The following is a 26,355-nucleotide window of genomic DNA, read 5'->3' as shown; positions in this document are numbered from 1 at the left end:
ACATGAAAAACAACGCCAAAGTGTGCAAAACCGGGTAGAGCAACTAAATCAACAAAAAACTTACCACCAAGTTGCTTCGTTACATACCAGTGTTCTGCGAACGGTAAATTTGTACTTCAGGATATATTAACTGCTGTTACCGCTGCTCCCAGGGAAATTGTCTCAACAATTTTTTCCATTTCCCCATGACACTATCTTTCTTCTTGTTTTTTTTTTTTTTTGCTCATTTCATTCTTTTGATTCTTTTGATGCGTCAATGGCAAAAACAATTTATATTTTTACTAGGAAATATTTTGTGATCGATTTATCTATCATGTCTATCTCACATTTTATTTATTTATCTATTTTTTTTTTTTTCACTCAAGATGTATATTTTTTTAATTATTGTTTTTCAGATTTTTATTATTCTTTTTGTTTTTATTAAAATATTTTATTTCAACCACGATAGGTAATTAAATTTTTTTATTATTTTTTTAAATATGTAATTACAGAAAAAAATATATTGCGGTTATTTTTTTTTTTGCGTGGTATAATAGAATTGTTAAATATTGAAAAGCAATTTTTAAATGTTGATAGAAAAGCTTGATAGTATTTTTGTCTTCTTATTTTATATATGAAAAATTTTAAAAAGGATTATTATTAAATTGAGTATAATTTATGATGATAATTTATGAATTTTCAAAGTAAAATGTCCTCGAGTAATTTATAATCAATTTGTCAGAATAAATTTTTAATATATTTTATTAATATTTGACGAATTTTTGTTATGATTTTTTGAAGGTTATGAAAAGATTCAACATAATATTTTCCTTTCTTTTTTAATATAAAATAATATAATAATTCTTTGATGATTATATATAAAAATATTTTTATTAAATCATTATTTTATTATATTTTTAATATAAATTTACAAAAATAGATGAAAATATATATACATAAATATTTATTTATCTATTTATTTATTTATTTATACATAGAAAGATGGTTCGTAGTTGTTGCGTTGAATGCTTGCAAGATCTGGCAGAGCGAAACGAAGCGAACCGAACCGAGTCGAAGAAATAAGCAACGTTGGATACATATAAGAATGTTAGGTCATTGACTGGCGATGGTGGCCGGCGATCCGCGAGTGTCCAAGGACACCCGCCTTGAAACTCGCGCGACGAAGACGACGAAGACATTGCTGGTGATCTTTATTATTATTATTATTATATTTTTAATTTGAAATGAATTTAAAACTAAATACATATATAGGTAAATTATCTTTAATCGGCCTCAACATGAATGTTCTAATAATGATTTTTATATAAAATATAAAAACTTATTAATTTTATGAAAAATATAAAATTATATAGCTATTGAAATAGTTTTAATCCAAGACTTGATCATGAAAAGAAGTAGTTTATTTAAAAAAATTAATTTAAATCTTATTTTTTTGATATTGAATTTTGTAAAACACTTTGAGACAATTACGACTGATGTCTGATTTAATTTTGACTTGTTTCACTTGGTTAGTAAATATTTTTCTGGCTTTGGGATTATTTGAGTGAGCTCACTGATGCATACTATATCGATATAATAATAATATCCTAGACATAAATTTCTCAGCCAAATCATCTCGAAATAAAATATCCTGGTTAATAATTTGCCCCAAAAAAATAAAAAACATCATGTAGCTTGTGTTGGTATAAAAAGCCATATTTAAAATTAAAATGAATAATTATAAAAATAATATACAAGCATAGTTTAACATGTAAACATAATGATGATTATGATGATTTAAAATTTGTCGAAAAATAATTATGACAAGAGTATGATCAGCACGATAAATAAATAAATATTCCATTTAAAAATTTATTTATTTTTTTTTTTTTGCAAATTTACTATTATCCATATATCTTGGATAAATTGAAAATTAATTTATTTAAAAATTAATTAATTCATCATCGTATTGTAATGACTCGCTGTTATTATTATTTCAAATTTAATTTTTATTAATATTTTCATTTTTTAAATATATTTTATTAAATGTTTATTCATTTAATTTATTCAAATAATTTTGATAAACTTGTAATTGATTTATGATCTACAATGGATATTTTTGTTTAAAATATTTTCAATGGGAAATTTTTGTTTAACCCATTGATATAATCTTAAAAATTCTGAGAGATAAAATAAAAATTCAAATGACGTTAGAGCTTTAATAAAAAAAAAAGTCAAAAAATAAATATCTCTAAACGAAAAAAAAATGAAAGTATTAATAAATTATTCAAAAAATATAAGAATATAAAATCTAACAGTGTCCACATCAAAATAAATACTAGAAAAAAAATATAGAAAAAAAAAAACATGATATTTATTTTCCCACAAGGTGGATTTAAAATATTTGAGGTGTATAGTAGCAAAAAGGAAATGAAATATCGAGTGGATATGGACAGTAAGATGGGGTGCATCAATAAGGTTCGCTTTTATAATAAAAATTTATATATAAGTGTATATGTATTGTACCTAAAACGAGAGTGAAAAGACTGATGCGAGCGGAAAGTATCAGGCAAAAGTACCGAACGAATACATACCACCTGTCCACGTCTCTCTTCCCACGCTCTCATCTTTATTCTATCCTCTAGGTATATCTTTATATATTTACTTCACCGTTCATCGGATTTTCCTATACATCAAGAAGATCAACACTTGGTTTATATACAAATTTTATATATATAAATAGGTATATATTTTATAAATTTTGGGACCAATCCAACGGTCCTCTGCTGTGACCACCGCGGAAAATTCATTTCATTTTCTATTTGTTAATAGATCAGGATCAAATATACATTTTCACTCTTTTTTTTTTTTCTCTCTTTCTTTCTCTTGATGACTCTCACTATGTGTGGTTCCTGATTTTTGATAATAGCTTCTGTCTCACTTGGTTTTTTTTTTTTTTCTTTTGCCGCGATATATATTCTTGAAGGACAATGCAAAAGGGCGGTACGTGGGATCGATCCTTTCCTTTTTACTTTTAGCCACGATTGAATTTCAATAAATTTTTTTTTTTTTTTTTCGCTTTTTAAGAGCGGATGTTGGTGGAAACTATACTGACTGTATGACGGAAATTGAACATCTGGAATTGTTTAATGAAAAATTATTTAAACTATTTTTTTTATTTTTTAAATTCACATATTAACTCTGTATGTAAATTTACACTGTGAATTTTTAGCTTGTATAAATTTTGTTTTGTGATAGAAAATTTTTTGTTTAATAGAAAATTATTATTTTTACTTTATAATTTTATTTTCAAGCATGAAAATTGATTTTTAACATTTATACCTTTTTTTTTTTTATCCTTTAGAGTTAGCTTTTTAGAAAATTCTTAGAAGCAATAAATTTTGTGTTTTTTAAGATGCTTTTTTTAACCCTTTGCTATTTTTTTTTCAATTTATTGTTTTGTAACATGAAAAACGTTGAGTCGTAAAAATTTCAATACTAAAAAATAGAAAAATTCTAGTTAACTATTATTTATTTTTTTTTTCTAAAAGATCCATAACGGAATTGGTTGTTATTTATTTCCATTTCACTTTTTTATTTTTTTTTTTTTTTATATTTTGCACAATGTTTGTATTTCCCTGTGGTAGATGTGAAAACCTTTCTTTTTTCTGTTTTTTTGTACAATGATAATTTGAAAAGGGTTAAACCGAAGAAAATCTTAACAGGGGGTAGAGTTTTTTAACATTTCAATTTCTTTACATTCTTCATTTTCATGTCGTTAACTTTATTCATACTGTTTGCTTGTCAAATGAAATTACATGAAAAGTATTCAGAGAAAAAAAATCTGACAGAAAATATTTTAGAACAAAAATATCCACGAACAAGAAAAAATGAATTGATTGCAAATTTATCAATTACAAAAAAGCAAAAAAATGACAAAAAAATGTGGGACAAGCCCAATTCGTTGGGTGATGAGAACTGGGGTCAAGACCACCAAGTTCTCCAACACCAGGTTGTTTTTCTTCGTTGGGTCAGGAGATTTTACAGCGGAATTCGGGCCGTCCCGACCACGGCCACCTTATCCGCCAACTGACCAGTAATCCCTCGTTGGATCAGGGTTGTTTTACGCTGGAATCACAGTGACCGGTGCGGTACCGGTCACCCATCCAACAACTGACCAAGGGGTACGGTGCTTAACATACGACGAAACCGTACCCCAACTCGACGCTCAGAGCTACAGGCCCTGCGGCTATTTGCAAGTAAACAAAAGTCACATATAAACTAATTTTTATTTTTTTAAATAAAATTAATATTATTTTTAAGACAATAAATGTTTTAAATTTAAATATAATTATCTTAAAAAATAATATCCACTATAGCAAGTAAAAAATAAATTACAAATTTATCAAACATGATGATAATAATTCTTTAAATAAATAAAATGAATAAACATTTAATAAAATATATTTAAAAGGTGAAAACATTAATAAAAATTAAATTTGAAATAATAATAATAGTGAGTCATTACAATACGATGATGAATTAATTAATTTTTACATAAATTAATTTTCAATTTATCCAAGATATATGGATAATAGTAAATTCGCAAAAAAAAAAAATAAATAAATTTTTAAATGGAATATTTATTTATTTATCGTGCTGATCATACTCTTGTCATAATTATTTTTCGACAAATTTTAAATCATCATAATCATCATTATGTTTACATGTTAAACTATGCTTGTATATTATTTTTATAATTATTCATTTTTATTTTAAATATCTCATGACTTTTTATACCAACACACATCACAGGATGTTTTTTTTTTTTTTTTTGGGGAAGTTATCAACCAGGATATTTCATTTCTGGATGATTAGGCCGGAAGATTTGTACTTAGGATATATTTTTATCATGATATTAAGTTGTAATACCAAATAAATAAATAAGCAACAATATAATAGTTAATAATTTTCAATCATTACGGACGGAATGCGTCATGTCGTGTTTATTCTTAAATGTACCGAGGAAGTGGGCAGGCCAGAAAACCACGTTTCTTCCCATCTCCGGATTTTTTTTAAAACTGTTTATTCCTTTTATCTTTTTTTTTTTTTTTATATCAATTATATTTAAACATTTTTTTCCTAGCTTCCTCCATCCCCATAAACTTTTTTCTTTTTTATAGTAATATTTCTCGTTTCAATCAGCAAAGGAAACAGGTCTATTCTATTAAATACACATGAATGGAACACCTTCAATCCCATCCACCTCTTCATGCTCCATTATGTAAGTCCCATTCAATTTTATAACACTTGTTAATCAATTTAAAATATAAATTTTTTCATAAACTCAAAAATATCCAATCATAGACGTCCATTATCACCAAGCATTCAAAGTAATGAGTATAATCTTTTTCAAAATTATTTTTCTTCATTTTTACCTGAATAAAATATCGAAGGTCATCAGTTTCCAAATAAAAGTGAACAAAAAAAAAAAATTCTGATGGCCATATATTTTCAAAAGAATTTTAAAGTATGAACCATGTTTTTTTTTTATAATTTTTTTTTTTAAATTACAAACAAATGAAAGGTTAAAAAAGGATTTTGAAAAAAAAAAAGAAAAAAGATAAAGGAAACAGGAAAAGGTTGAGGTATATACATGAAGAATAATTATGTGAATAATAGCAAGCAATTTTTGAAAAAAGAAATAAAAAAAAGTTTTACAAAAATGGATGCTACCATGTTTAAATAATTTTTTAACTCTCAATATAATTCTTGCTATTCATCAGAAAATATAAAATTTTAAAAATTCGATCCCTTCGAAGGGTATAAAATACCTACAAAAAATTCGTTTTCAAAAAAGAATTCATTCATGAGAAAACAGCGGTACGTCTTTTTTTTTTTTCACACCAACCAAGAAAAATAAAATTTTCAAAGAATAATTCTGTTGCATGTCTTTTACAGTCAGTCATTTAGTGAATGTAATAAAATTATATTACAAAAGTAAAAATGAACGGTCTAGATATTATTTAAACAATAAAATATTTAAAAACAATTTTTTTTATTTTTTTTATTTACCTATATTATATTCTCAACAATAAAATAATTTTTTCTACAACATAATTAGTTTTTCAATTTAAAATTAATTTTAATTTTCAACTATTATCATTATTATTTTTGAATAATAAAAGTAGAATGAAAAAAAAAAAACAAGAAACAACTAATTTAAATAAAAAAAAAATAGAATGGTTTTATATTTATAAATAATATAAAAAAAATAGTGATCCAATGATCAAGTTCATTGGCACGTTGAGAGGTCTTTCAAGGTCTTATAAACTCAAGTCATCTTTATAATATACATTTATTTATTTTTTATTTATTCCTCATTAAAATCCTGTGTGTTTCCACCCTGTCACATTATTTGTCAATACATGTTGGATTCAATTCATCCTGTAGCAGCTTTATGTCACGCTACAATACAGCCATTCGTCTTACCACTATTTTATTTATAAAATTTGCTTTATTCAAAATGTCCTTTGATGATTCGCGTTAATCGTTTTTAACTTGAAAAAAAATATAAGCTAGATACAGGGGAATCAAGATGGCACACAAATCATGATGGAAAAATAAAATAAAAATTACAAATTGATAGTTAGATCCTGTATATTTAAAAATAAACATTTTTAACTGGTTTTTTTTTCTACAACGGGTTCGTTAAAATGCCAATTTATTTTTGGGATAAATTTTAATAACTTATCATTAAAATTAACAACAAAATATTAACTATAAATAGAGAATTTTTTTACTCACGTAAAAATAGACTTTTTTTTTTTATTTTAATTGTTGATTGTTTATTGTTATTTTTTAAAGATTAATTTTTAAAATTAAATACATCTTAAAGCTGGTATTTCAAATAACCCGATGAAAAAAAAATTAATTAAAAAAGTTTATCTGTTAATGTAGAAACGAGTTATCAATTTTTTTTTTTTATCACGGTCTGTTTAATGTATGCAGGGTTAATCCTGGTCGTTGAAAAAAAAATTAATAATTACAAATTGATAAATTTTTTTACCCACAAAGATTAAGAGAATTAAAACATGGAGTAATTTAAAATGCCTAAATTTTTATTTTCATACTGAATGTTTAGCTAAAAATACTGCTCTAAATTTAAAAAAAAAAATGGAATTATTTTTACCATTCAATTATCATTTATTATTATTTTTTTTATTCTAAAATTTTCATAAATTTCAGCATGAAAATACGGGAAAAGTACAGAGCATTAGAAAGAAAAAAAAACCTGCAGAAATATTTTCACAAAAAATGATAATTACATGATAATTTGCCTGAAAAAAAATATAAACAATTAATTTTATTAAAAAGCCAAGATAAATATAATTTATAATTTCATTATTTCCAATATTAAAATGTTATTTGAAAATAAAAAATAAATAAATTGATGTAGGTCCAGAGTAAAAAAAAAAACAAATATATTAGGTGGGTAGATATTTATTGCACTTGTGAGGTTGTCTGCATATTTATAAATAAATAAAAAAAAAATATATATATATGCAATGTGTTGTTGAGGCTGGATGGTACCGCAAGCTCCAGAGACACAACTTTGTTCACTTTTGCTGGTAACGGTAGATCCGTCAGGAGTCAGTGAGTCAACGAGCGGAGCAAAGTCTTACCTCGTCTTTACTCTTTTCTTGCTCTTCCCATCATCATCTTCTCTTTATTTTAAAAATATATATTTTTTTTTTCATTTTATATTTATTACAAATTTTTTTACCTTCTTCTTTATGACTTTTTATTTCTTCTCGTCATCTTTTTTTCATTATATATTTTTATTTCTTTCCTCTTGACCTCATCTCCTTATTTTTTAACTCTTTTTTATTTTTTATCAACTTGTTTATCTATCTCTTATTAAACAATACAAAAACAACAACATACATCTATAAATTTAATCAATTTTTTATGTATTTAAGTAGAACAATGATGTAACAATTGCATCAACACTCTCAATTATATTTATCATTTTTTAAAAATCATCACTTTAATTTTTTTTCTCCTCTCAAACTGTATAATTTCTTACGTAATATTGTCATTCAATGATGATAATTGAAATGATTATTTATTATTTAAATATATTCATTTTTTTTTTTCCATAAATAATATAGAAAAATTAAAAAATAAAATATATAATTATTATAGTGTTTGTGTGTGAAAATATTATGAAAAAATAAATTTAATTTGAGTTGTATTATTTTATAATAATTGTCATTAAATGCGATAATAATGGTTGATAGATCTAGAAGTATTTATACATGTGGTTGGTCACGTATTACACTCAACGAGTCAACTCAGTACATGCTGAGAAACAAGATAACTGTAAAACAAACTTGTTTTGTTTTATTCTGCAAATTCTCCTAGATTGCAGCATCTATTGTCTCTATTTTATTTCTCTCTCACACACGCATATTCTCACCGTGAAATATAAAAAAATAATACCAAAGTCATTAATATATAATTAATACAAAATTTTAAAATTACATAAAAGAACAAAAAACAATCTGTAAATAAATTAATTTTTTTTTTCTTCATCAAAATATAATTATCTAAATATTTCATCAAGATTAAATTTAAAAAAAAAATTAAGATTAAAATAATTATTATAAAATTAGTCATTAATCACTTTGTTTATTTGAAAAAAAAAAATATAAATTAAATGAAAAATAAAAAACAATTTGTTATAAATAAAATAAATAAAATATATAAATAAATTAACAATAGTTTGTTTATTTAAATAATATAATTTAAATAATTTTATAATTTAAAAAAATAGTTTTTTTTTTTTAATTTATTTTTTAGTTATGAAAATTTACATGTTTATACAAATGAATGTTGTTGAGTGAAGTCATATATACTTCTGTATTTGTGCATGATTTTTTTTTTTTTTTTAAATAATATTTTTTATATTTTTTATATTTTTTATACACATGTATATATAGGTATAATATGGGTTGTTGGCTTGCGTGAGCTTGCTCGAGGATCGAGTGGGTTCATTGGACGCTGGCGGCCGCGGATGTACCGTTACATCTTCTTGGCGAAGCGAAACCTGTGGAACTTATAAGAAGAACTAAAATCCAAAGACCGTAGACTCGTATACTATTATACTATATATTCTATATAAATTTAATAATAAAATATTTTTAAAACTTGGTCATATTTATTTATTTTTAAATTATTTATATTTATAATTTATATTATTTCTTATCATTTTTTTTCATATTTATATCATGAAAATAAATTCAATAAATTATATTTGTATAACCTTGACATTTCTAGTCTCAAGTATGTAGATTAAATACCTTTTTCTTTTTATAAAATGAATTAATCTATGAAATAAATAAATATATTTGTTTTTTTTTTTTTTAAATTATATTTTTTCTATTTTCTTTGTTATAAATAAAATGTATTTTTCTATTGATTGAAATTTATCATTTTTTAATTGATAAAAATATAGACACTGTGTTGATTAGAAATATTAGAAAATTATATTTTTTTATCAAGGAAAATTGAGAGATAAGTTTATTTTTTGTTTTTTGGTAATTTCACTTTTTATAAATTTTTTATTTTTTGTTTATAGATATGTATTTTTTTAAGAGATTGTATTTGCAAATGAAAAGTATCACCCGTATATATTGGACCCGCAGGAAGAACCCTAACCTGACACACTGTGGCACCTGGATTCGCCAACAGTTCTTGTATTTCTAACGGAACCACAAGGAAAGTAAATCGTATTATATAGGTACACAGTATAATATTTTTTTAAATTTTGTTTTCACAAAAATTTCATTATATAAGTTTGTTTAATTTGATAATTAATATTTAATTTACAAATTTTTAATTTTATTTATTAAATATACTTTTTTATTTTACGAAAAATTCAAGTGTTCAGTAAATTTTTTGATAATTGAAAATACATAGAAATAAAAGGAAAAAGGTTTTTATTTTTTTTTAATTTTAGGGTCAAATTACACCTGTATAACCCGCATGATATAAAAAAAATTATAAATTTCTCTTTTTTAAATTTTTATCTCTGTTTTTAAAATTGATTTTTCTTGCATGTTTATAAACTATTATTTAAATAGACGAAATAAAAAAGGTGTAATTTAATAATAGCTGAGAAAATTTTAAAATACAATTTTTTTTCAAAGCAATAGTTTACGAAGATCAATTGAAATTTTCTAGGAAAAGATATTGTAAAAAATTGTAAGAAAATTATTCAAATGTTTAAAACATAAATAAAATAATTTAAAAAATTTATATTTTCAATTTTACGTTTTATTTCGTTAATAAAATTTTAAATTTAAAAAAAAATTCCAAAACAGCTTCAAATATATTTTTTTTAAAACTATTTTTAACTTTTTTTTCTAAATCTACAAATTAAAAAAATTATCCTCGAAATTTCGGCCTATAAAAACTCATTAAAAAATAATAATTTAAAATTTTTTCGGACAATGAACGACGCCAGGGTCACGCAAGTTAAACTACCGAATTTTTCGCTTCAAAATTGAATTCAATTTCGTGACAAATTTGAGCGGTAAATTTGAATTCAAAATATTAAATTATTAATCCAATTAATAGTAAAAAAATTAGTCAAATAATTGATACTAATTATACAATTTAGTACGAATTTATAAAATTAATTTTCAATGATATATAGGTGCATATAATAATTGATGACGTTTATTTTCAAAGCCAGGACCTTAATTGGTCAAGTGCCAAGAGGGTGTCACACGGGAAGTGTACGGTATTTACAACGTGTTATGCAAGTTAATTCGTACGTTAAAAAAAAAAAAATTAAAATATGAAGCAATAAAAATAAAAAGAATACAATTAATAACTGGTAATGAAAAAAAAAAAAATAAAAAAAAAAGTATTTAATTCTGCAAATGACTTCAATGGCAGATGTTGGAAAGTAAAATGTGTTGGAAAATTCTCAGTTAAAAATTACGCAACGATTAGAGCACAATACAATGGAAAATAGACGTAATAAAAAAAAAAATAAAATAGAGGTGAGATTGAGGAAATATTATGGTCTCGTCGTGCAACGACCGGAACTCTCTAGTCTTGTCCATGACAGTGGCAGTGAACTCTTGGTATAATTTCTCCAACTTGAGTTACATGATTATTTTTATTTTTATTTTTTCTTTCAACATAAATAAATTTATATAATATATATATTATTATTAAACTTACATTTTATTACCACGTAACATGACGCGAAACATTTTAATAATAAAAATAATAAAAATTTTTTTTTTTAAAAATATATATGACAATGTTTAAATAAATATTTAATAATGATAATAATTTTTTTTATCTATGGGAATAATTGAGACAAAGTTCAGCTTAGTTTCCGTGACTAATAACCACACATACATGAACTTGAGCATAATTTTATGTTACGAATCCTTGACTCTCATGTGAGCACGGTAAAATAATGCATGACGTTGTTGTTAATTTTTTTTTTTTCAAGAATATATTTTATTTATAATAAAAATATTATAAATATAATTGAAATAATTTTATCTATTTAAAGAAGCTATTTATTTTATTATTATTATCATTTTTTTTAATGGAAATAATATATATTTGTTGTACATAAATATATTTTATCTTTGAAAATGTTTTTCAATGGAATTTCAGTGTTTTACAATATTGATTAGAATCTTCATCTAATCATATTGTCGCCGGAGTTACGCATCATGAATAACATGTTCATCTAAAGTGCAACAGACACTAAAATAAAAAAATTCAAACAAATGACCTTTTTTTTTTTTTTATTTTGAATTTAATATTGAAGGAAAAAAAATATTTTTTGAGTAAATTAAATAATGTTTTTTAAATCTTTTTTGTGTTATTTGATGAAAGTTTTTTTTTGAATAAAATTGCAGTGTGCAATTTGAAAAGAAAAAAAAACATAAATTTTTTTTTTTGAAAATTTGTGTAGTTAAATAATTTTTGAAAGAGCCAATACATGTAGCGTAAATGTTTTTCTAGTTTCCCTTTTTTGAAAAATCTCAGCGGGTGATAACCGTCAACACATGATTGAAGGTACCTTTTTTTTTTTTTTTCTATATTTCTCATTTTCTCTTATCCCCCATGAACTAAGAACTTCTCCCAAGGGTCAGTACGCATGGAAAGCATTAAGTGCGTGTCCTTCAACAGAAAGAAAAGAGAAAAAAAAAAAAAACTAACTTATTTTCCATGCCCTTGTATACTTTCCTTCAAGTAAAATAATGTAAAATTCTCAAAAATCATCACCATTATCTGTAGCTTCTTGTATTTCTTTTTCTCTTTTTTTTTTTTACATATAATATTTTACCTAGCTTGAATGTAAAACTGCACATTGACCGACAAAATTCTTAGAAACGTTATTAGAAGTTTTTACATTTTAGTTATTTTTATTTATTTATTTGACAGTTTAAATGTTTATTAGGATTTGGGAAAGTAATACAAGGCAGATTGTTATTTACTTTACAAATAAAAGGCGGAAAATTGACGAAAAAAAAATAATCAGCAATATAGGAGTAAAATTGTTCGGAATGTTGTCTAATATTCTGATGCTTCCCTAGAGAAAATGACGACACAATGAGACATCAATACGACATACAAATTTAAGAACAGTCAAGTCATAAATTTTGATAGTAAAAATCAAATATTATGTCCAAAAATTCATACATAATAGTCCAATAATTTGAAAGACATTAGAATTTTTTTTTAAATAATTTTTTCATGAAAAAAACTCAATTTTTATAAAAACTTTTGGAACATTCAACTTTGGAAAAAAAAAATTTTGAAACTTTTACATTTGGAGATTTTAAAAAATTAGCTTTTCTGCAATAAATAATGCTCGGCCTATGACGAAAATTTTTCCTCAAATATTTGGAGCCTGTCTCTAATTGCCTGGCAAATTTAAAAAATTTCTATCGATTCGTTTTCTTAGGAGAATTTCTATAAAATCGACATTTCAAAAATACAGTTTAATTAAAAAATAAAAATCTATCAATCAAAATTGAATTTAAAAAATAAAGCCTGTTTTAAATTTTTCATTTTATTTAATTGAACACTGTGATTCCAGTCTCAGAAAAAAAAATAAAATAGCAAAAATTTTTTAAAATGTAAATATATGTTTAAATATATCAATATAGTTTTTTCTATTTGAGTAAAGTAAAGGTGTGTTTGTTTGAATAACTCAATATCATATTGTCTTTATATTCATATATGTAATTTTAAAAAACATGAATGTTTATATATAAATATTTCTAATACCATCTGATGTACATAGTTTCAAAGTTATTCTCCGAGTGAAAGATTGCATAATACATTTTTTTCCGCAACTTTTAGCCTTGACTTTGCTTCTTGGTTACGACAACTACAACTGCCAGACATGCCAACTAGAGTTTCGCAAGTTGTAGATTATTATTATTCTCCTTATTTTTCCATTTATAAAATTATTTTTAAAAATATTTTATACTTACCACATACAAGCAACGTTATGATTGAATAATAAAAATTCATTCAATCGAAAAAATAAAAAAAAATAAATTCTACACGTAATTGAAAAACAATATAATAAAATTAAATAATTATTAATAATTTTTTTTCGTTTATTTTATTTTTAAATGAAACGAGGAAGTAAAAAAAATTTGAATGAGAAAATGTGGAATAGAACAAAATAAAATAAGAAGAAAAAGGGTCTTCTTTTCACTCCAAGAAAAATAAAATTTCAAGACTGTTTTTTTTTTTCTAACACATACTAAATATTGCTCTTTGGTTAAAATATATTCACAATGTAAAAATCTCATAACTCAAACTGTCTTTTCTACAACGATTTTTGTGTTCGACTTTTAAATACAAACGTCAGTGTCTTAAAACCATGTTCATTTTCTTTACGGGCATCAAAGTCACCGAAAAAAAAAAAAAAAAAAAAGAAAAATTCTATACAAATTTTAACAACCCATGTAAATTTTTCTAAATAATACATTACAATAGAAAAAAATAAATAAATAAAATAACCTTGAAATAAGAAAATTTCCATAATTTAAAAATAAAAACTAAATAAACTTTTAAAATTTCAATTTTCTACAAACTAAAAATATCATTTAAACAATTTTCCCGAAAACTCCCCCATAAAATTTTCCGCCTCATAGTAAAAAAAAAAAAAAAACCCATATAGAAAAATAGAAAAAAATTCTTCTACAAAAACTAACCGTACTTAAAAACAAGTAACAATAAATAGATAAATAAAAAAAAGACCTCGAACCAGAGAAGCAGGTAGTAACGTCATGCCATAAAATAAAAATGTAATAAAAAAAAAAAAATAAAATAAGGATACTTAGCCAAAAAGTATATAATAGTTTATAATGGCCAAAAGAAGAAGAAAAAAAAGAAGAAAAAAAAAAAAAGAAGAACAAGGCAAAAAGTGCAGATTTCTTTACGGGTTTTATCCATGTGTATTTTGGGTCTGTTTTAATATTGTAAACCGGGTCCCATGTACATTCACAAGCACAAACTATATATCCATGCGTATCCAGGTACAAGGAAGGAAAGAAGGACGAAAAAGAAAAAAGGACTACAAGTGCTTGACAACGGCGAAAACAGTTTGAGTTTTACGGTAAGAAGCGGGAGAATATAATTTTTTAGAAGCAGCGGAGAAAACGAATAGAAAAAAAAAGATAATAATAATAATAAAAAGAAGAAGAAGAAGAATAAATAATAAATCAGATAAGCAGCAAGATCAAAAGAGAGAGATGATAAATTTTTTTTTTTAATACCGTTGGTGGGAGAGATTCCGTCGCAGCGGGTGTATCGCAGCAAAAGGCAGAAGTGAGGGTGTCGATTGTCAAAGAGGAGAGACAGAGAAAGAATGAGTGGGAGTGGAAGGAGGATAAGAAGGTGAAAAAAAAAGAGAGAAGACGAAAAAGAAGAGAGTGTGTAGCGGGGTCACTACAGGTATAATATAGTACAGGTAATACGGTGGGAGATCAGGGTGAAGAAGTAAAGAAAAAAAAAAAAAAAAAGGAGGAGGGAAACAATTCCTCACGGTCGGGGCCCAGGGTCCCGTCCAACATTACAACTCAGTCCCAGTTGCTCACCAGATTTCAGCCAGAGCTTGTGGTATTTTTATGCCACAAAAAAAAAAAAAAATTATTATAATTATTATAAACGTGATTTTTATTTATTTCTATGATATATAGTTACACCTGTGACGCGATTTTATGTGTGTTGTGTTTGTATATTAAATAGGTGCTTGAAAAAAAAAAAAAAAAATATATATACATTTTAATTATTTATTCATCAATTTGAGGATACTATTGTGTTGACGCGTGGAGCACAGTCAGTAACTGTAAATTGACGCGGGCAGACTTACTCACTTTTGGCACAAGGACATTATTTTTTTTTTGTTAATTTTTTTTGTGGATAATTGTGATCAATGATTGATAAATAATATTATAAACATTTACAGTTTTTTTTTTGTTTAATAAAGAGTGATAATGGGCATTCAAATGTTGATACGAAAAAAAAAATTTATTAAATAATATTAAATTAATTGTGAAGTGTATTTATTATTATTTTTCTTTGAACATTGGATATAAGACTGTTTGAGATAACGGCTTAAATATGCCGAAAATATTTTTACTCAAAAATCGTTTGCATCAGCAACAATTAAAATTACAACAACAACAACAACTCAACAACAAATCAACATTAGGCAGTAGTGCCCTTTTGGATAGTAATGAACCACTGAGTCTAACAATCGATAGAAATTCCTGTAAGTTTATCTAAAAATATATTAATAATATTTGAAAAATATTCATTCATAAATTATATCTTTATTGTTTTAAATATTATTTTTTCTTTTTCAACCTGCTCATATTTTCACGATAATAGCAGGTGTAGATAAAACACAAAATTTTAATCAACCCGCAGATGTTTTAATTTTTTTTTTTTTCTCCTCTTTTACTATCACGTTTTTAAAATGAATTTTTGGAGTAAAAAAAAAAATAACACGAGGACAAAAATTATAGACCAATGTATATTTATTATTTTTCAATTTATTGCTAAAAGAAAATTATTGTTTGTATTATATTTTCAAGGTGAAAATGGAGGTTATAGAACTTGACCTTTTCCGGATTAATAATTATTAATAAATACTCATTTTATAGTTGAATTTAAATTTTTTTTTTATTAATCTACTAGGGATTTTAATGCGCGAGTAAGAAATACCATCAAAAAATGAATATTAAAATTCAAATTAATTATTAAAAAATATAAAAATAATTGCTATACATGTGTTGTAAATTATTATTACATTTTAAATATAAAAAAACCGGTGGTTAAAAAAAATTTATTATCTTATAAAAATCAGGTTTTCTTGTGAAAATTTTTATATTTTTCTTTGATCATTTATGTATAGGTAATAATAAAATATTTCAAGAGGTATATATTACACACGACACAACTGTAGGCCCTTTCAAAGTAAAGATAAATATAAAAAAAAAAATATACAAAATCGTGACCGGTACAGGAGTTTCAATGTAGTCAAACTCACTTCAATACATGTATTAAATTCGATACATGTATTTATGTCTCGATATATTTTATGCCATACACGCTCATTCCAGTTAAATTCTCTCATGGTCAAACTAACATGACTCTTATGGTCTACCTGTAAAAATTTAAATACATATAATTCTTTTTTTTTTTTTTTTCAAACAATTAATATACATTGTTTTGCATTAATTAATACGTTTAATTAAAAAAAATTCATTTATTTTTAATATTTATTTATTGTTTTTATTTTATTTATTTATGAAAAAAAAATTTATCTAAGTTGGGTGAATTTAATCGTGAGTAGTCTACATATTACTGCAAAAATAAATATAAAAAAAAGTCAAGACCCTGACCGAAATTCCACCTCGAGTACTGGAACAATAAAAAGAGGGCAAGTGCAAGTAGAATACCTTGATAAATAATTACAAATTATGTATACAAAAAAAAAGCACAAAATATTTATTTAAAATTATAAATTTTTATATTATTTTTTAATTTACAAAATATATTAAATTAGTTTACTCGAAAATTCTTTTAACTAATTTAAAATATTTATCTTTTTCTTTATCCTGTTTAAATAATTTTTTTTTTTTTTTTTCTTTACGGCATTTTTACGAATATTTCGAGTTTAAATATTGACTTTTTTTTTTTCTCTCAAATAGTAATAAAAAAAAAATATTCGATTTCTAAAATATCTTTGAAAAATATTATATACATATATTCTTTGGTTATCTTTATTGAGAAAAAAAAAAAATAATGTATATCTAAAATAAATAAATTCACAAGATCATTTGAGAAAAACTTTGTGATTTTTTTTTTTTTTTTCTAACGGTATAGATAATGTGTGGGATTTTTTTTTCTACGAAGAAAAAAAAAAATGATTACGTAATTATAGACCGGAATGACGATGCGTGAATACTGCGGATATAATAGAAATATTGTTATTATTATTAATTTGATTTAATATTATTATTATTTTTATTTTTTTATTATTTTGATGTGAGGCATGAGAGTGTGACCGGTGTGTGTCACCTTGCCAACCCACGCACGATACCGCTATACATAAATGGCGGACATAAACGATTGCATTATACATATATACATTTTATAAAAAAAAAAAAATTACGCATTCTTAAACATCTTAACTCATCAAACCTGCGCAATAAAAAAAATATATTTTTTATTCAAAATTTTTAACCGGTAATTTGATTTCACATTTTTTTTAAATTTCACCGAAAAAAAATAAAAAAAAAAATGAATAATTTAGATTTTGATGAATAATTAAAATTAAAAATTATAGTTATAATAATAATAATTTGTTTTAATGTTAGAATAAATAACTAGATAAATTATAAAAATTTTAATATATTTTTTTCTAATTTTTTTCACGTTATATAAAGTTTTTTTTTTTTTAACCCCTTTTTTTACGCATCAGGTACTTGGTTACAGGTGTATGATTACCATCACAGTTAAAAATAATAATCATAATAATACAGTTTTGTTTTTTAATTTTTATGTTAAATTTAAAAAATTCTCATATATTTATTTTATTGTTGAATAAAAAGTGTGAGTGCTATGTAGAAAAAAAGGATGTTTTTAAAAAAGAGGATTTTTTTTTGGGAAAATTTTTTTGGTTAATTTATGGGAGTAATAATTTTACTATGGGAAAAATTATTCATTGAGTAAATAGTAGATGTTATTTACAACAATATGGACAATTATATTTTTAAATTAAAAATACACTTGTAGATTAGAACAAATATTTTTGTTGATACTAAATTTTATATCTCCAATCTCCAAAAATGAAAAAAAAAACAGGAAAACATTAATTAACGCTCAAGCTTAATTATTATTAATAAACTTGACTTGTAAATTAATTTTTTTGTTCAATTTTCTTATCATCAATTCGAGCTAAACCTAAAAAAAAATTAGTTAATTAATACTAATGAATTCCATAAATAAACAAAGCCAAAGAACAAAAAATTTAAATCTCAATTTCAGCCGAAAATTTAAATCTCAATTTTCAGCCTAAAATTTAAATAATATTTATTATTATTATTAACAAATAATATTTATTATTAATATTAACAAATAATATTACCGCAATGTCAATATATAATTCCGTTACCAAAGTTATCTAACAAAAATATTATATTAAAAATTAAAATACAAATTGCGGGATATATTTTGCAATATTAAAAAAGCGATTTCACTCCTTGACCTTCTGCTCAAATATATTTTTCAATTTTGCAATCAGTCATACACTGGATAAATTACCTTCAAAAAAAAAATAAATAGTTATTGAATAATGCTTATCAGTCAAATATAATAAGCAATATAAAATCAAAAAAAAAAAAAAAAAAATCAAAAGAGACACACAGGAGTGGTTTTAAGTGGGTCAAATCCAAAGAGAAAAGGGTAAAAAAGAAAAGATGAAATAAACTAATCTGAGATTTTTTTTTCTTTCACTTTTTGTCATGATTTTTTTTTTTTTTTTTCACCTCTTGTACTTTACTCAGACATGATATGTTTATACCGTTCTGTAAAACCCGTCGTTTAGTCAAAATGTTGAATGCTTTGGCTTGGCTCTTATATACATGTACATAATATCTTTGTATATATAAAAAATGTTAAAATATATATGAGAAAATTCGAAGGTTGCTCAACGGAGTATGGACACCAGTTTGGTAGACCCGGAGGACGACTTGATGACGCAACTTTTTTGTTGCGTCAATCGTTAGAAAGTGCCAAGGAGGGGCCTGATTTTTTTTTCCATTTTTAAATCACATCCAAGCTTATTTTAAATTCAAATTGTATTTTTTAAAAATTATCTCTCACCTCTATCATTTACTAATTAATATACTTTTTTTTTATTTTTAATCTGATTTGTCGTTGGTAATAATTATTTCCTCTTGTTAATTAATGATTTTACATTTAACTTTCTTTTTTTCAATAAATTTCAATCAAAACGGCAGTCAATTTATATCGAAAAAATGTATTATTTTTTTTTCTACAAATATTATGAAAACTAAAACATAAATGAACTTGACTTTGATGATATTTTTTTTTTTTCTTTTTGTTATTGAAAAGTTGAAATGATGCATGAAAAAATAAATAAAATATATTCAATAATAACGGTATCTTTTTTTTTTTTGTTTTTTTGGAGCGAATGACATGTTAAATTTTAAAACTGAGTTCAAGGTTGATTCCCTTTTACATTTGAGAGAAATAAAAATATATTTAAATGTTGACAGAAAGTGTGAGTCGTCCTGAACCGGTATTCGATGATCTCATCCCTATATGTGTGAACAAGAAAAATATATTTAAAATGAAAATAAAAATATATTATTATTATCATTTTTCAGATCGTGATAAATTTGATGATGATCGTGCAACAACACCAGAATCAATTCGTAGTAGTCCATCAAATTCACCACCTCCACAATGGCAACCAACATCACCAACAACATCACCACCACGTAGATTTATATCAAGTATACTTGGTGGTGATAGACCATATGGTAGTCGTGGACATGTATTATCACGTGCTGAAAGAAAAGATTTTAGTGGTACAATTGTAATACCACCTGAAAAACCATTACCTGGTAGCTCAGAACGTATTGAATTACCAAAACCACCAACACCAACACCAGTACCACGTGTTGAACCACCAAAAAGAGTATCAGTTATACAAAGAGTACCATCACAATCACAAAAAGATAAAACAAAAATTGAATTACCAACAACATTATTAGCATCTTCATCATCTTCATCATCAACATCATCATCAACATCAACAACAACAACAACACCATCAACAGTAACTACAGCAACAACAACAAAACCAATAGTAATAAAAAAAACATCACCAATAAAAAAAACAATATCAGCAAAAAAAACAATAATAAAAAAAATAAAAACACCACCTCCATCACCATTAATTAGTGAACCAGAACAAGATCAACCAATTGATTATGCTGTACCAAAAAGAAAAGATAATGATGGTGATGATGAAAGAGGTTTACGTGAAACAGCAAAAGCATCAAAATCATTTGGTAATTCAATATCAAGAACAATGCTTGCAATGCGTTTAACTGGACCACAAATAGTACAAGCAGCTGCTGGACATGGTAGACAAACAAATTCAAGTGGTTCAAATAATTCACAAAATACATCAAATAATGGTAATAGTGGAGGTGGTAGTGGTGGTGGTGGTTCATTAAATTTTAGTAGTGGTAGTGGTGGTGGTGGTGGTATGAGTGGTGGTGGTGGTGGTTCAATTGGTGGTGGTGCTGGTGGTGGTGGTATGAATCCTGGTGGTAATGGTGGACGTGGTAATTATGGACCAAGTTCACCACCAACTGGTTCATTACCACCATTTTATGAATCACTTAAAGGTGGTAATAATTTAGCAAATTTTGCAAATCAATATGGTACACAAGATAATGATTATTTAACACCAACAACAATTGGTATGGATTGTGATAATGGACAACAAGATATTAATTCACAACATTTACAATATACTGCACAAGGTGGTAAACAATATTCATTATTACAAAATGCATGTGCAAATTTTGGTATAACATTAAAAGAAGAAGATGATGATTTAACATCATATAAATTACAACCAAATGATTTATTATCTGGTCATTATGGTAATTATGATAGTAATGATAATAATATGATGGCTGATATTGTTGCTAATGGTATGGTTGATCAATTATCATTTGCAGCAACATTAACATTTAATTCACCAACAGATCATCATGCATTATTACTTGAAAGTTTAAGTGATGGTGCTGATATATATTTACCAAGATTATCATCAGATGATAGTAATGAATTATTAGATGATTCATTAAATTCACCAGCATCAGCACAAGATGGACAAATTAATGGACCAGTTGAACCAAGTGTTGATTCATTTCCAGAACATAATATTTCATTACGTGGTTTTGATGGTACAACAACAAGACATTTTAATTCACATCATTATAATAGTGGTAAACTATCTGGTATAACATATCCAAATGGTGAATCAAGCTATCAACCACTTGCCAAAGAAAGACCAGAATTAGCACTTCATATTAATCATAATCATCATCAAAATGATAATACACATTTACAACAATTACAAATTCAAACACAAATACATCATCATCAACAACAACAGCAACAGCAACAACAACCACCATCATCAGCAAATTCACCACATCAACAACATCATCAAGGCTTATTAAGTCCTGGTCTCAGTTTTACCGGTAGTGGTATGTATTTTTACTGATAAAAATTAACAAAAAATATACAAATTAGCTTTGGATAATTTATATTTTATTATTAATTTTTATAGGATTGGAATTAGATTCAAATAGCAGTGCTGCAGGAAGTATACCAAGTCCAGAAGGTGGAAGTTGTTCATTGGATGGTGTATCAGCAAGTACATCACCAAGATGTGGACTGATGGAACATACACCAAGTTTACCTGGTATTTCAGCAACTGTAAGTTCATCATCATCATCAAAATCATCGTCAATTGATGATATACCAATAACAAAACAAAGTACCAGTCAACTTTATCAAAGGGTAAGCACACCAAATTGATACAGGCAAAAACATTATCATTAAACATTAAATTATTTTAAAATACTTTATGAAATGCCAATCAAATTGAGTGCTTAGTCTTTGAGTTTAGTAACAAAAAATAATATATATAAATAACAATTAAATGAAATAATAATTAAACACAAATGAATAAAAAAAACAAAATTAACAATGGGTATTATAAGATACTTTTAAATTCTCATAAAGAATATTTTTTTAAATTTTAATTTCAGTTGGGACTACCAAATGATTGTCCGCTCGAGTATGTCAATGGTGGTCATGGAGTTAAAAATCCATTGGCTGTTGATACACAAAGACAACAACCACAAATAAAAGAAGAAGAAAGAGCACCAGTTACAACAAAGGTACATTGAAATATAATTATTTTTTCAAATGTACAGCTTGTAATTAAAAAGTTTTTTTTTTCAATTTGTTTTATTATTCATTTGTGTTTATAAATATTTTGATATAATTGTTTTTATATTTATCGAGTAGTTTATTTTTATTAATGAGATTGGTTTTTTAATTGTAGAATGAAGATCCAAGTAGATTTACATGTCGAGTATGCAGTAAAAATTTCAGTCTTCAACGATTACTTAATCGTCATATGAAATGTCACAGTGATGTTAAACGTTATTTATGTTCACATTGTGGAAAAGGATTTAATGATACATTTGATTTAAAAAGACATACGAGAACGCATACTGGTGTACGTCCATATAAATGTAATCTTTGTGAAAAAAGTTTTACACAAAGATGTTCACTTGAGAGTCATTGTCTCAAGGTTCATGGTGTTCAACATCAATATGCATACAAAGAAAGAAGAACAAAGGTAAATTAATTTCACAATAAACTCATTTTAAAATTAAATATCCTGGTTGATAACTTCCCCAAAAAAAGAAAAAAAATAAACATCATGTAGCTTGTGTTGGTATAAAAAGCCATATTTAAAATTAAAATGAATAATTATAAAAATAATATACAAGCATAGTTTAACATGTAAACATAATGATGATTATGATGATTTAAAATTTGTCGAAAAATAATTATGACAAGAGTATGATCAGCACGATAAATAAATAAATATTCCATTTAAAAATTTATTTATTTTTTTTTTTTTTGCAAATTTACTATTATCCATATATCTTGGATAAATTGAAAATTAATTTATTTAAAAATTAATTAATTCATCATCGTGCTGTAATGACTCGCTGTTATTATTATTTCAAATTTAATTTTCATTAATATTTTCATCTTTTAAATGTATTTTATTAAATGTTTATTTATTTTATTTATTCAAATAGCTATTATCTTTGATAAATTTGTAATAAATTTATTTGTTAATTACAGGTTTATGTTTGCGAAGACTGTGGACATACAACACAAGAACCAGAAGTTCACTATATCCATTTAAAAGAGAAGCATCCTTTTAGTCCGGCTTTGCTGAAATTTTATGACAAGCGGCATTTCAAATTTACCAACAGCAATTTTGCCAACATGCTACTACAGGTGCGCACTAATTAACATCCAAATATACTTCTAAATAATTTTCTATTATTAACAAAAAATAATAATAATAATTTAAAATAAATAAAACAATTAAAAATATAGAACAATAGCAGGTTTTATTAATGCTTTAAAAAACAAAATTTATTATACTTGAGATTTATAATTATTTCATGAAATAAAAAAATCATGAAATAGTCAAAAAAAATTAACGAGTGTATTTTTGATCGAATAGATCGAACTGAAAATATTTTAAAATAAATATACACATATTTACATAATAAAATAATATTATCGCGAAAAAATATTAACTAGTATTATTTTTTAAATATATTTTAAATTAATTAGGAAAGTCCAACAAACTTGAATCGAACGTTTAATATAATTATTTTCATTTTTTCATATTATTTTCTAAATAATTATAAAAATTATAATTTATCATTTCGATATCCCTACGATTTAAAATTCAAAAAATTATTTACGTTGTGGTTTGACTTTAAGGGCTGGGTTTAAAGAGATTTCCCGTGTCCTTTTTTAAAAATAAATATTAAAATCAATTAATATTATTTTGGGATACTAGAAATCTCTTGAATAATTATCATTTTATTAGTTTTTAAATATTGTGGTAAAACCTGTGATAAAAGGAACACAATATAAAAAATAAAAAAACAAAAATCATTAAATTTACAATTTACAACAATTTGTTGTTTTCATTTTTTTTTTGCAATTAGTTGTTTTGAATTTTTTAGATTTTTAAACTCACATTACTAACATTCACATTTATTTTTTACAAATAAATATTAATAATAATTAAAATAATAAAAATAATAAGATAAATAAAAACGGGATTTCGTGCAATGATTATTTTTATTATTTTTTTATTATTATCAATTAATTTTTAAAGGTGATAGGATTAAAGAAAAAAAAAAACAAATAATTCATGAGAAATTGATTTTCCAGGGGTTTAAAATCATATTATTATTAATTGTATAAAAATAATTCTAAATATTTCGTGAATATCTAATAGTAAACCGCGAAATTTGGTGCTCCGGGGAGAAAATAATCGCGGTGTTTATTAAATTTTATTGTAAATAAGAGAAAATATAATTTTTTTTTTTTTTTCTAATATTTATTATTAACTTTTCACCACCAATTTTAATGGAAAAATTAATTAAAAAAAGTTTTTTTAAATAGTGTATTAATTAAAATAGAAAATACATTGATGACTGTCTCGATAATTTCGATAAATATTATTGAGAAGACTGTAAATATGTGTAATACATTTTGTTTTTTTTCCCTTAATTAATAACGCCACAGAAAAAAAAAAAGAATTTAAAAAAAGACAATATAATTGTCAATCAGTACCTTACACAGACTTTGTAATATTTAAATCTAATAAATATAATATTATTAATAGGAATAAGGATGATGATGATTCTGAATGGTGATAATGAACCCTCTACTATCGAAGAAATTTAGTATTAGTAACAACAATATATGACTAAATAAAAAAAGAGGAAAATTAAATATAATACACAATTTAAAATTGTGTTCACAAGCAATACTCAAATAAATAAATATATTTATAAATTAATAAAAATGTTATTAAAAAAAAAAACCATAAAATTAAAAAAGAAAAAAAAATTTATAAACAAAAAAAATATTATGTTCAACCATATGATTTTATTTACGTCCAGTATTTTTTTTATGTATGCACACACAAATATCAATTTTATTATTTTTTAATTGTTTTTAATAAATTATTTTTTATTATTATTATTATTTTTTCTTTTTTTTAAAAAAATTATTTTGGACGTATTTAAATAATTTATTGCGTTACAATGTCTTATATCTTAATATTATTTTTTTAGGGCAATAATAAAATATGGTTAATGTTGATGGCTGTATAATCTTTTGACTCTATCATTATATTATTAACTATTATTATTTTGAAGAGAAAGTATTTATATGAATGTTAATAAAATATAAAGTTTTTTTTTTGATAATTAATAATATTAATTATTTAAAGTTAATAATTAGAATGAATAGATAAAAAAAGATATAAACAAAAGGTCAAAATATTTAATTTAATTGTTCTTTTGTTTATTTGGAGAAAAGAAAAATTAAATATGGAAAAGAAATACATTAACTATACGTATGGAGAGAGTGAATGAAAATATTTTCCATGACGAAAATATAAATGATAATTTTGACTCATGTCTTTTTTTTATTATATATTGTAAAATAAATTTAAAAAAATAATTGAATCTTTTTTTTGTATTATATAAAATGTTCCTTAATTATTTGTTATGTTTTTTTTTTTTTTTTGTTAATTTAAAATATTCATTTCAAATTATTAATGGAACATATGGTTTAAATACGAATGTGTAGAATATTATATTACGAGTATGTAGAAAAATAAAAGATAATAAAAAATAATATTTAAATAAATTGTGTATTTTTAAAAAATTTATTTATTATTCAAAAAAAGCCTCGACAATATATTTCACCTATATAGAACCTCGACAATTTTTCACAGGCAAGTACTTCTTAGATTTTTTAAAAAATATAATTTTCCCTCTATTTAAATTAATAATTAATCTATTGGAATTTTTTTTTTAAATACTAAAAATTTATTTAGCTTAA

The 26,355-nt window shown here is 24.1% G+C and overlaps 1 protein-coding gene across 1 annotated transcript; it reads left to right on the top strand.

The window, feature by feature from the left end:
* Positions 1 to 15,122: 15,122 nt before the first annotated feature.
* Positions 15,123 to 25,703, top strand: LOC122859313 (transcriptional regulator ovo-like). The gene is made up of 8 exons (XM_044162777.1): positions 15,123 to 15,817; positions 19,965 to 20,334; positions 20,521 to 21,869; positions 21,953 to 22,185; positions 22,437 to 22,568; positions 22,736 to 23,035; positions 23,554 to 23,712; positions 25,581 to 25,703. Exons 1-8 carry the CDS (start codon positions 15,667 to 15,669, stop codon positions 25,617 to 25,619), a joined length of 2,733 nt encoding a protein of 910 aa, XP_044018712.1. The 5' UTR covers positions 15,123 to 15,666; the 3' UTR covers positions 25,620 to 25,703.
* Positions 25,704 to 26,355: the final 652 nt, after the last annotated feature.

The sequence above is a fragment of the Aphidius gifuensis genome, linkage group LG6 (genome assembly GCF_014905175.1).
Source record: "Aphidius gifuensis isolate YNYX2018 linkage group LG6, ASM1490517v1, whole genome shotgun sequence".
Classification (NCBI taxonomy): Eukaryota; Metazoa; Arthropoda; class Insecta; order Hymenoptera; family Braconidae; genus Aphidius; species Aphidius gifuensis.
This window is presented reverse-complemented; position numbering and strand designations above follow the sequence as displayed.

Excerpts from the sequence above, each read along its gene's own strand:
- LOC122859313 (XM_044162777.1), top strand. The coding sequence starts at position 15,667 with ATGCCGAAAATATTTTTACTCAAAAATCGTTTGCATCAGCAACAATTA. Across the intron at positions 20,335-20,520 it reads AAAGATAAAACAAAAATTGA|ACCACCTCCATCACCATTAA; the intron begins ATTACCAACAAC and ends AAAAATAAAAAC. Across the intron at positions 22,186-22,436 it reads CCAGTCAACTTTATCAAAGG|TTGGGACTACCAAATGATTG; the intron begins GTAAGCACACCA and ends TTTTAATTTCAG.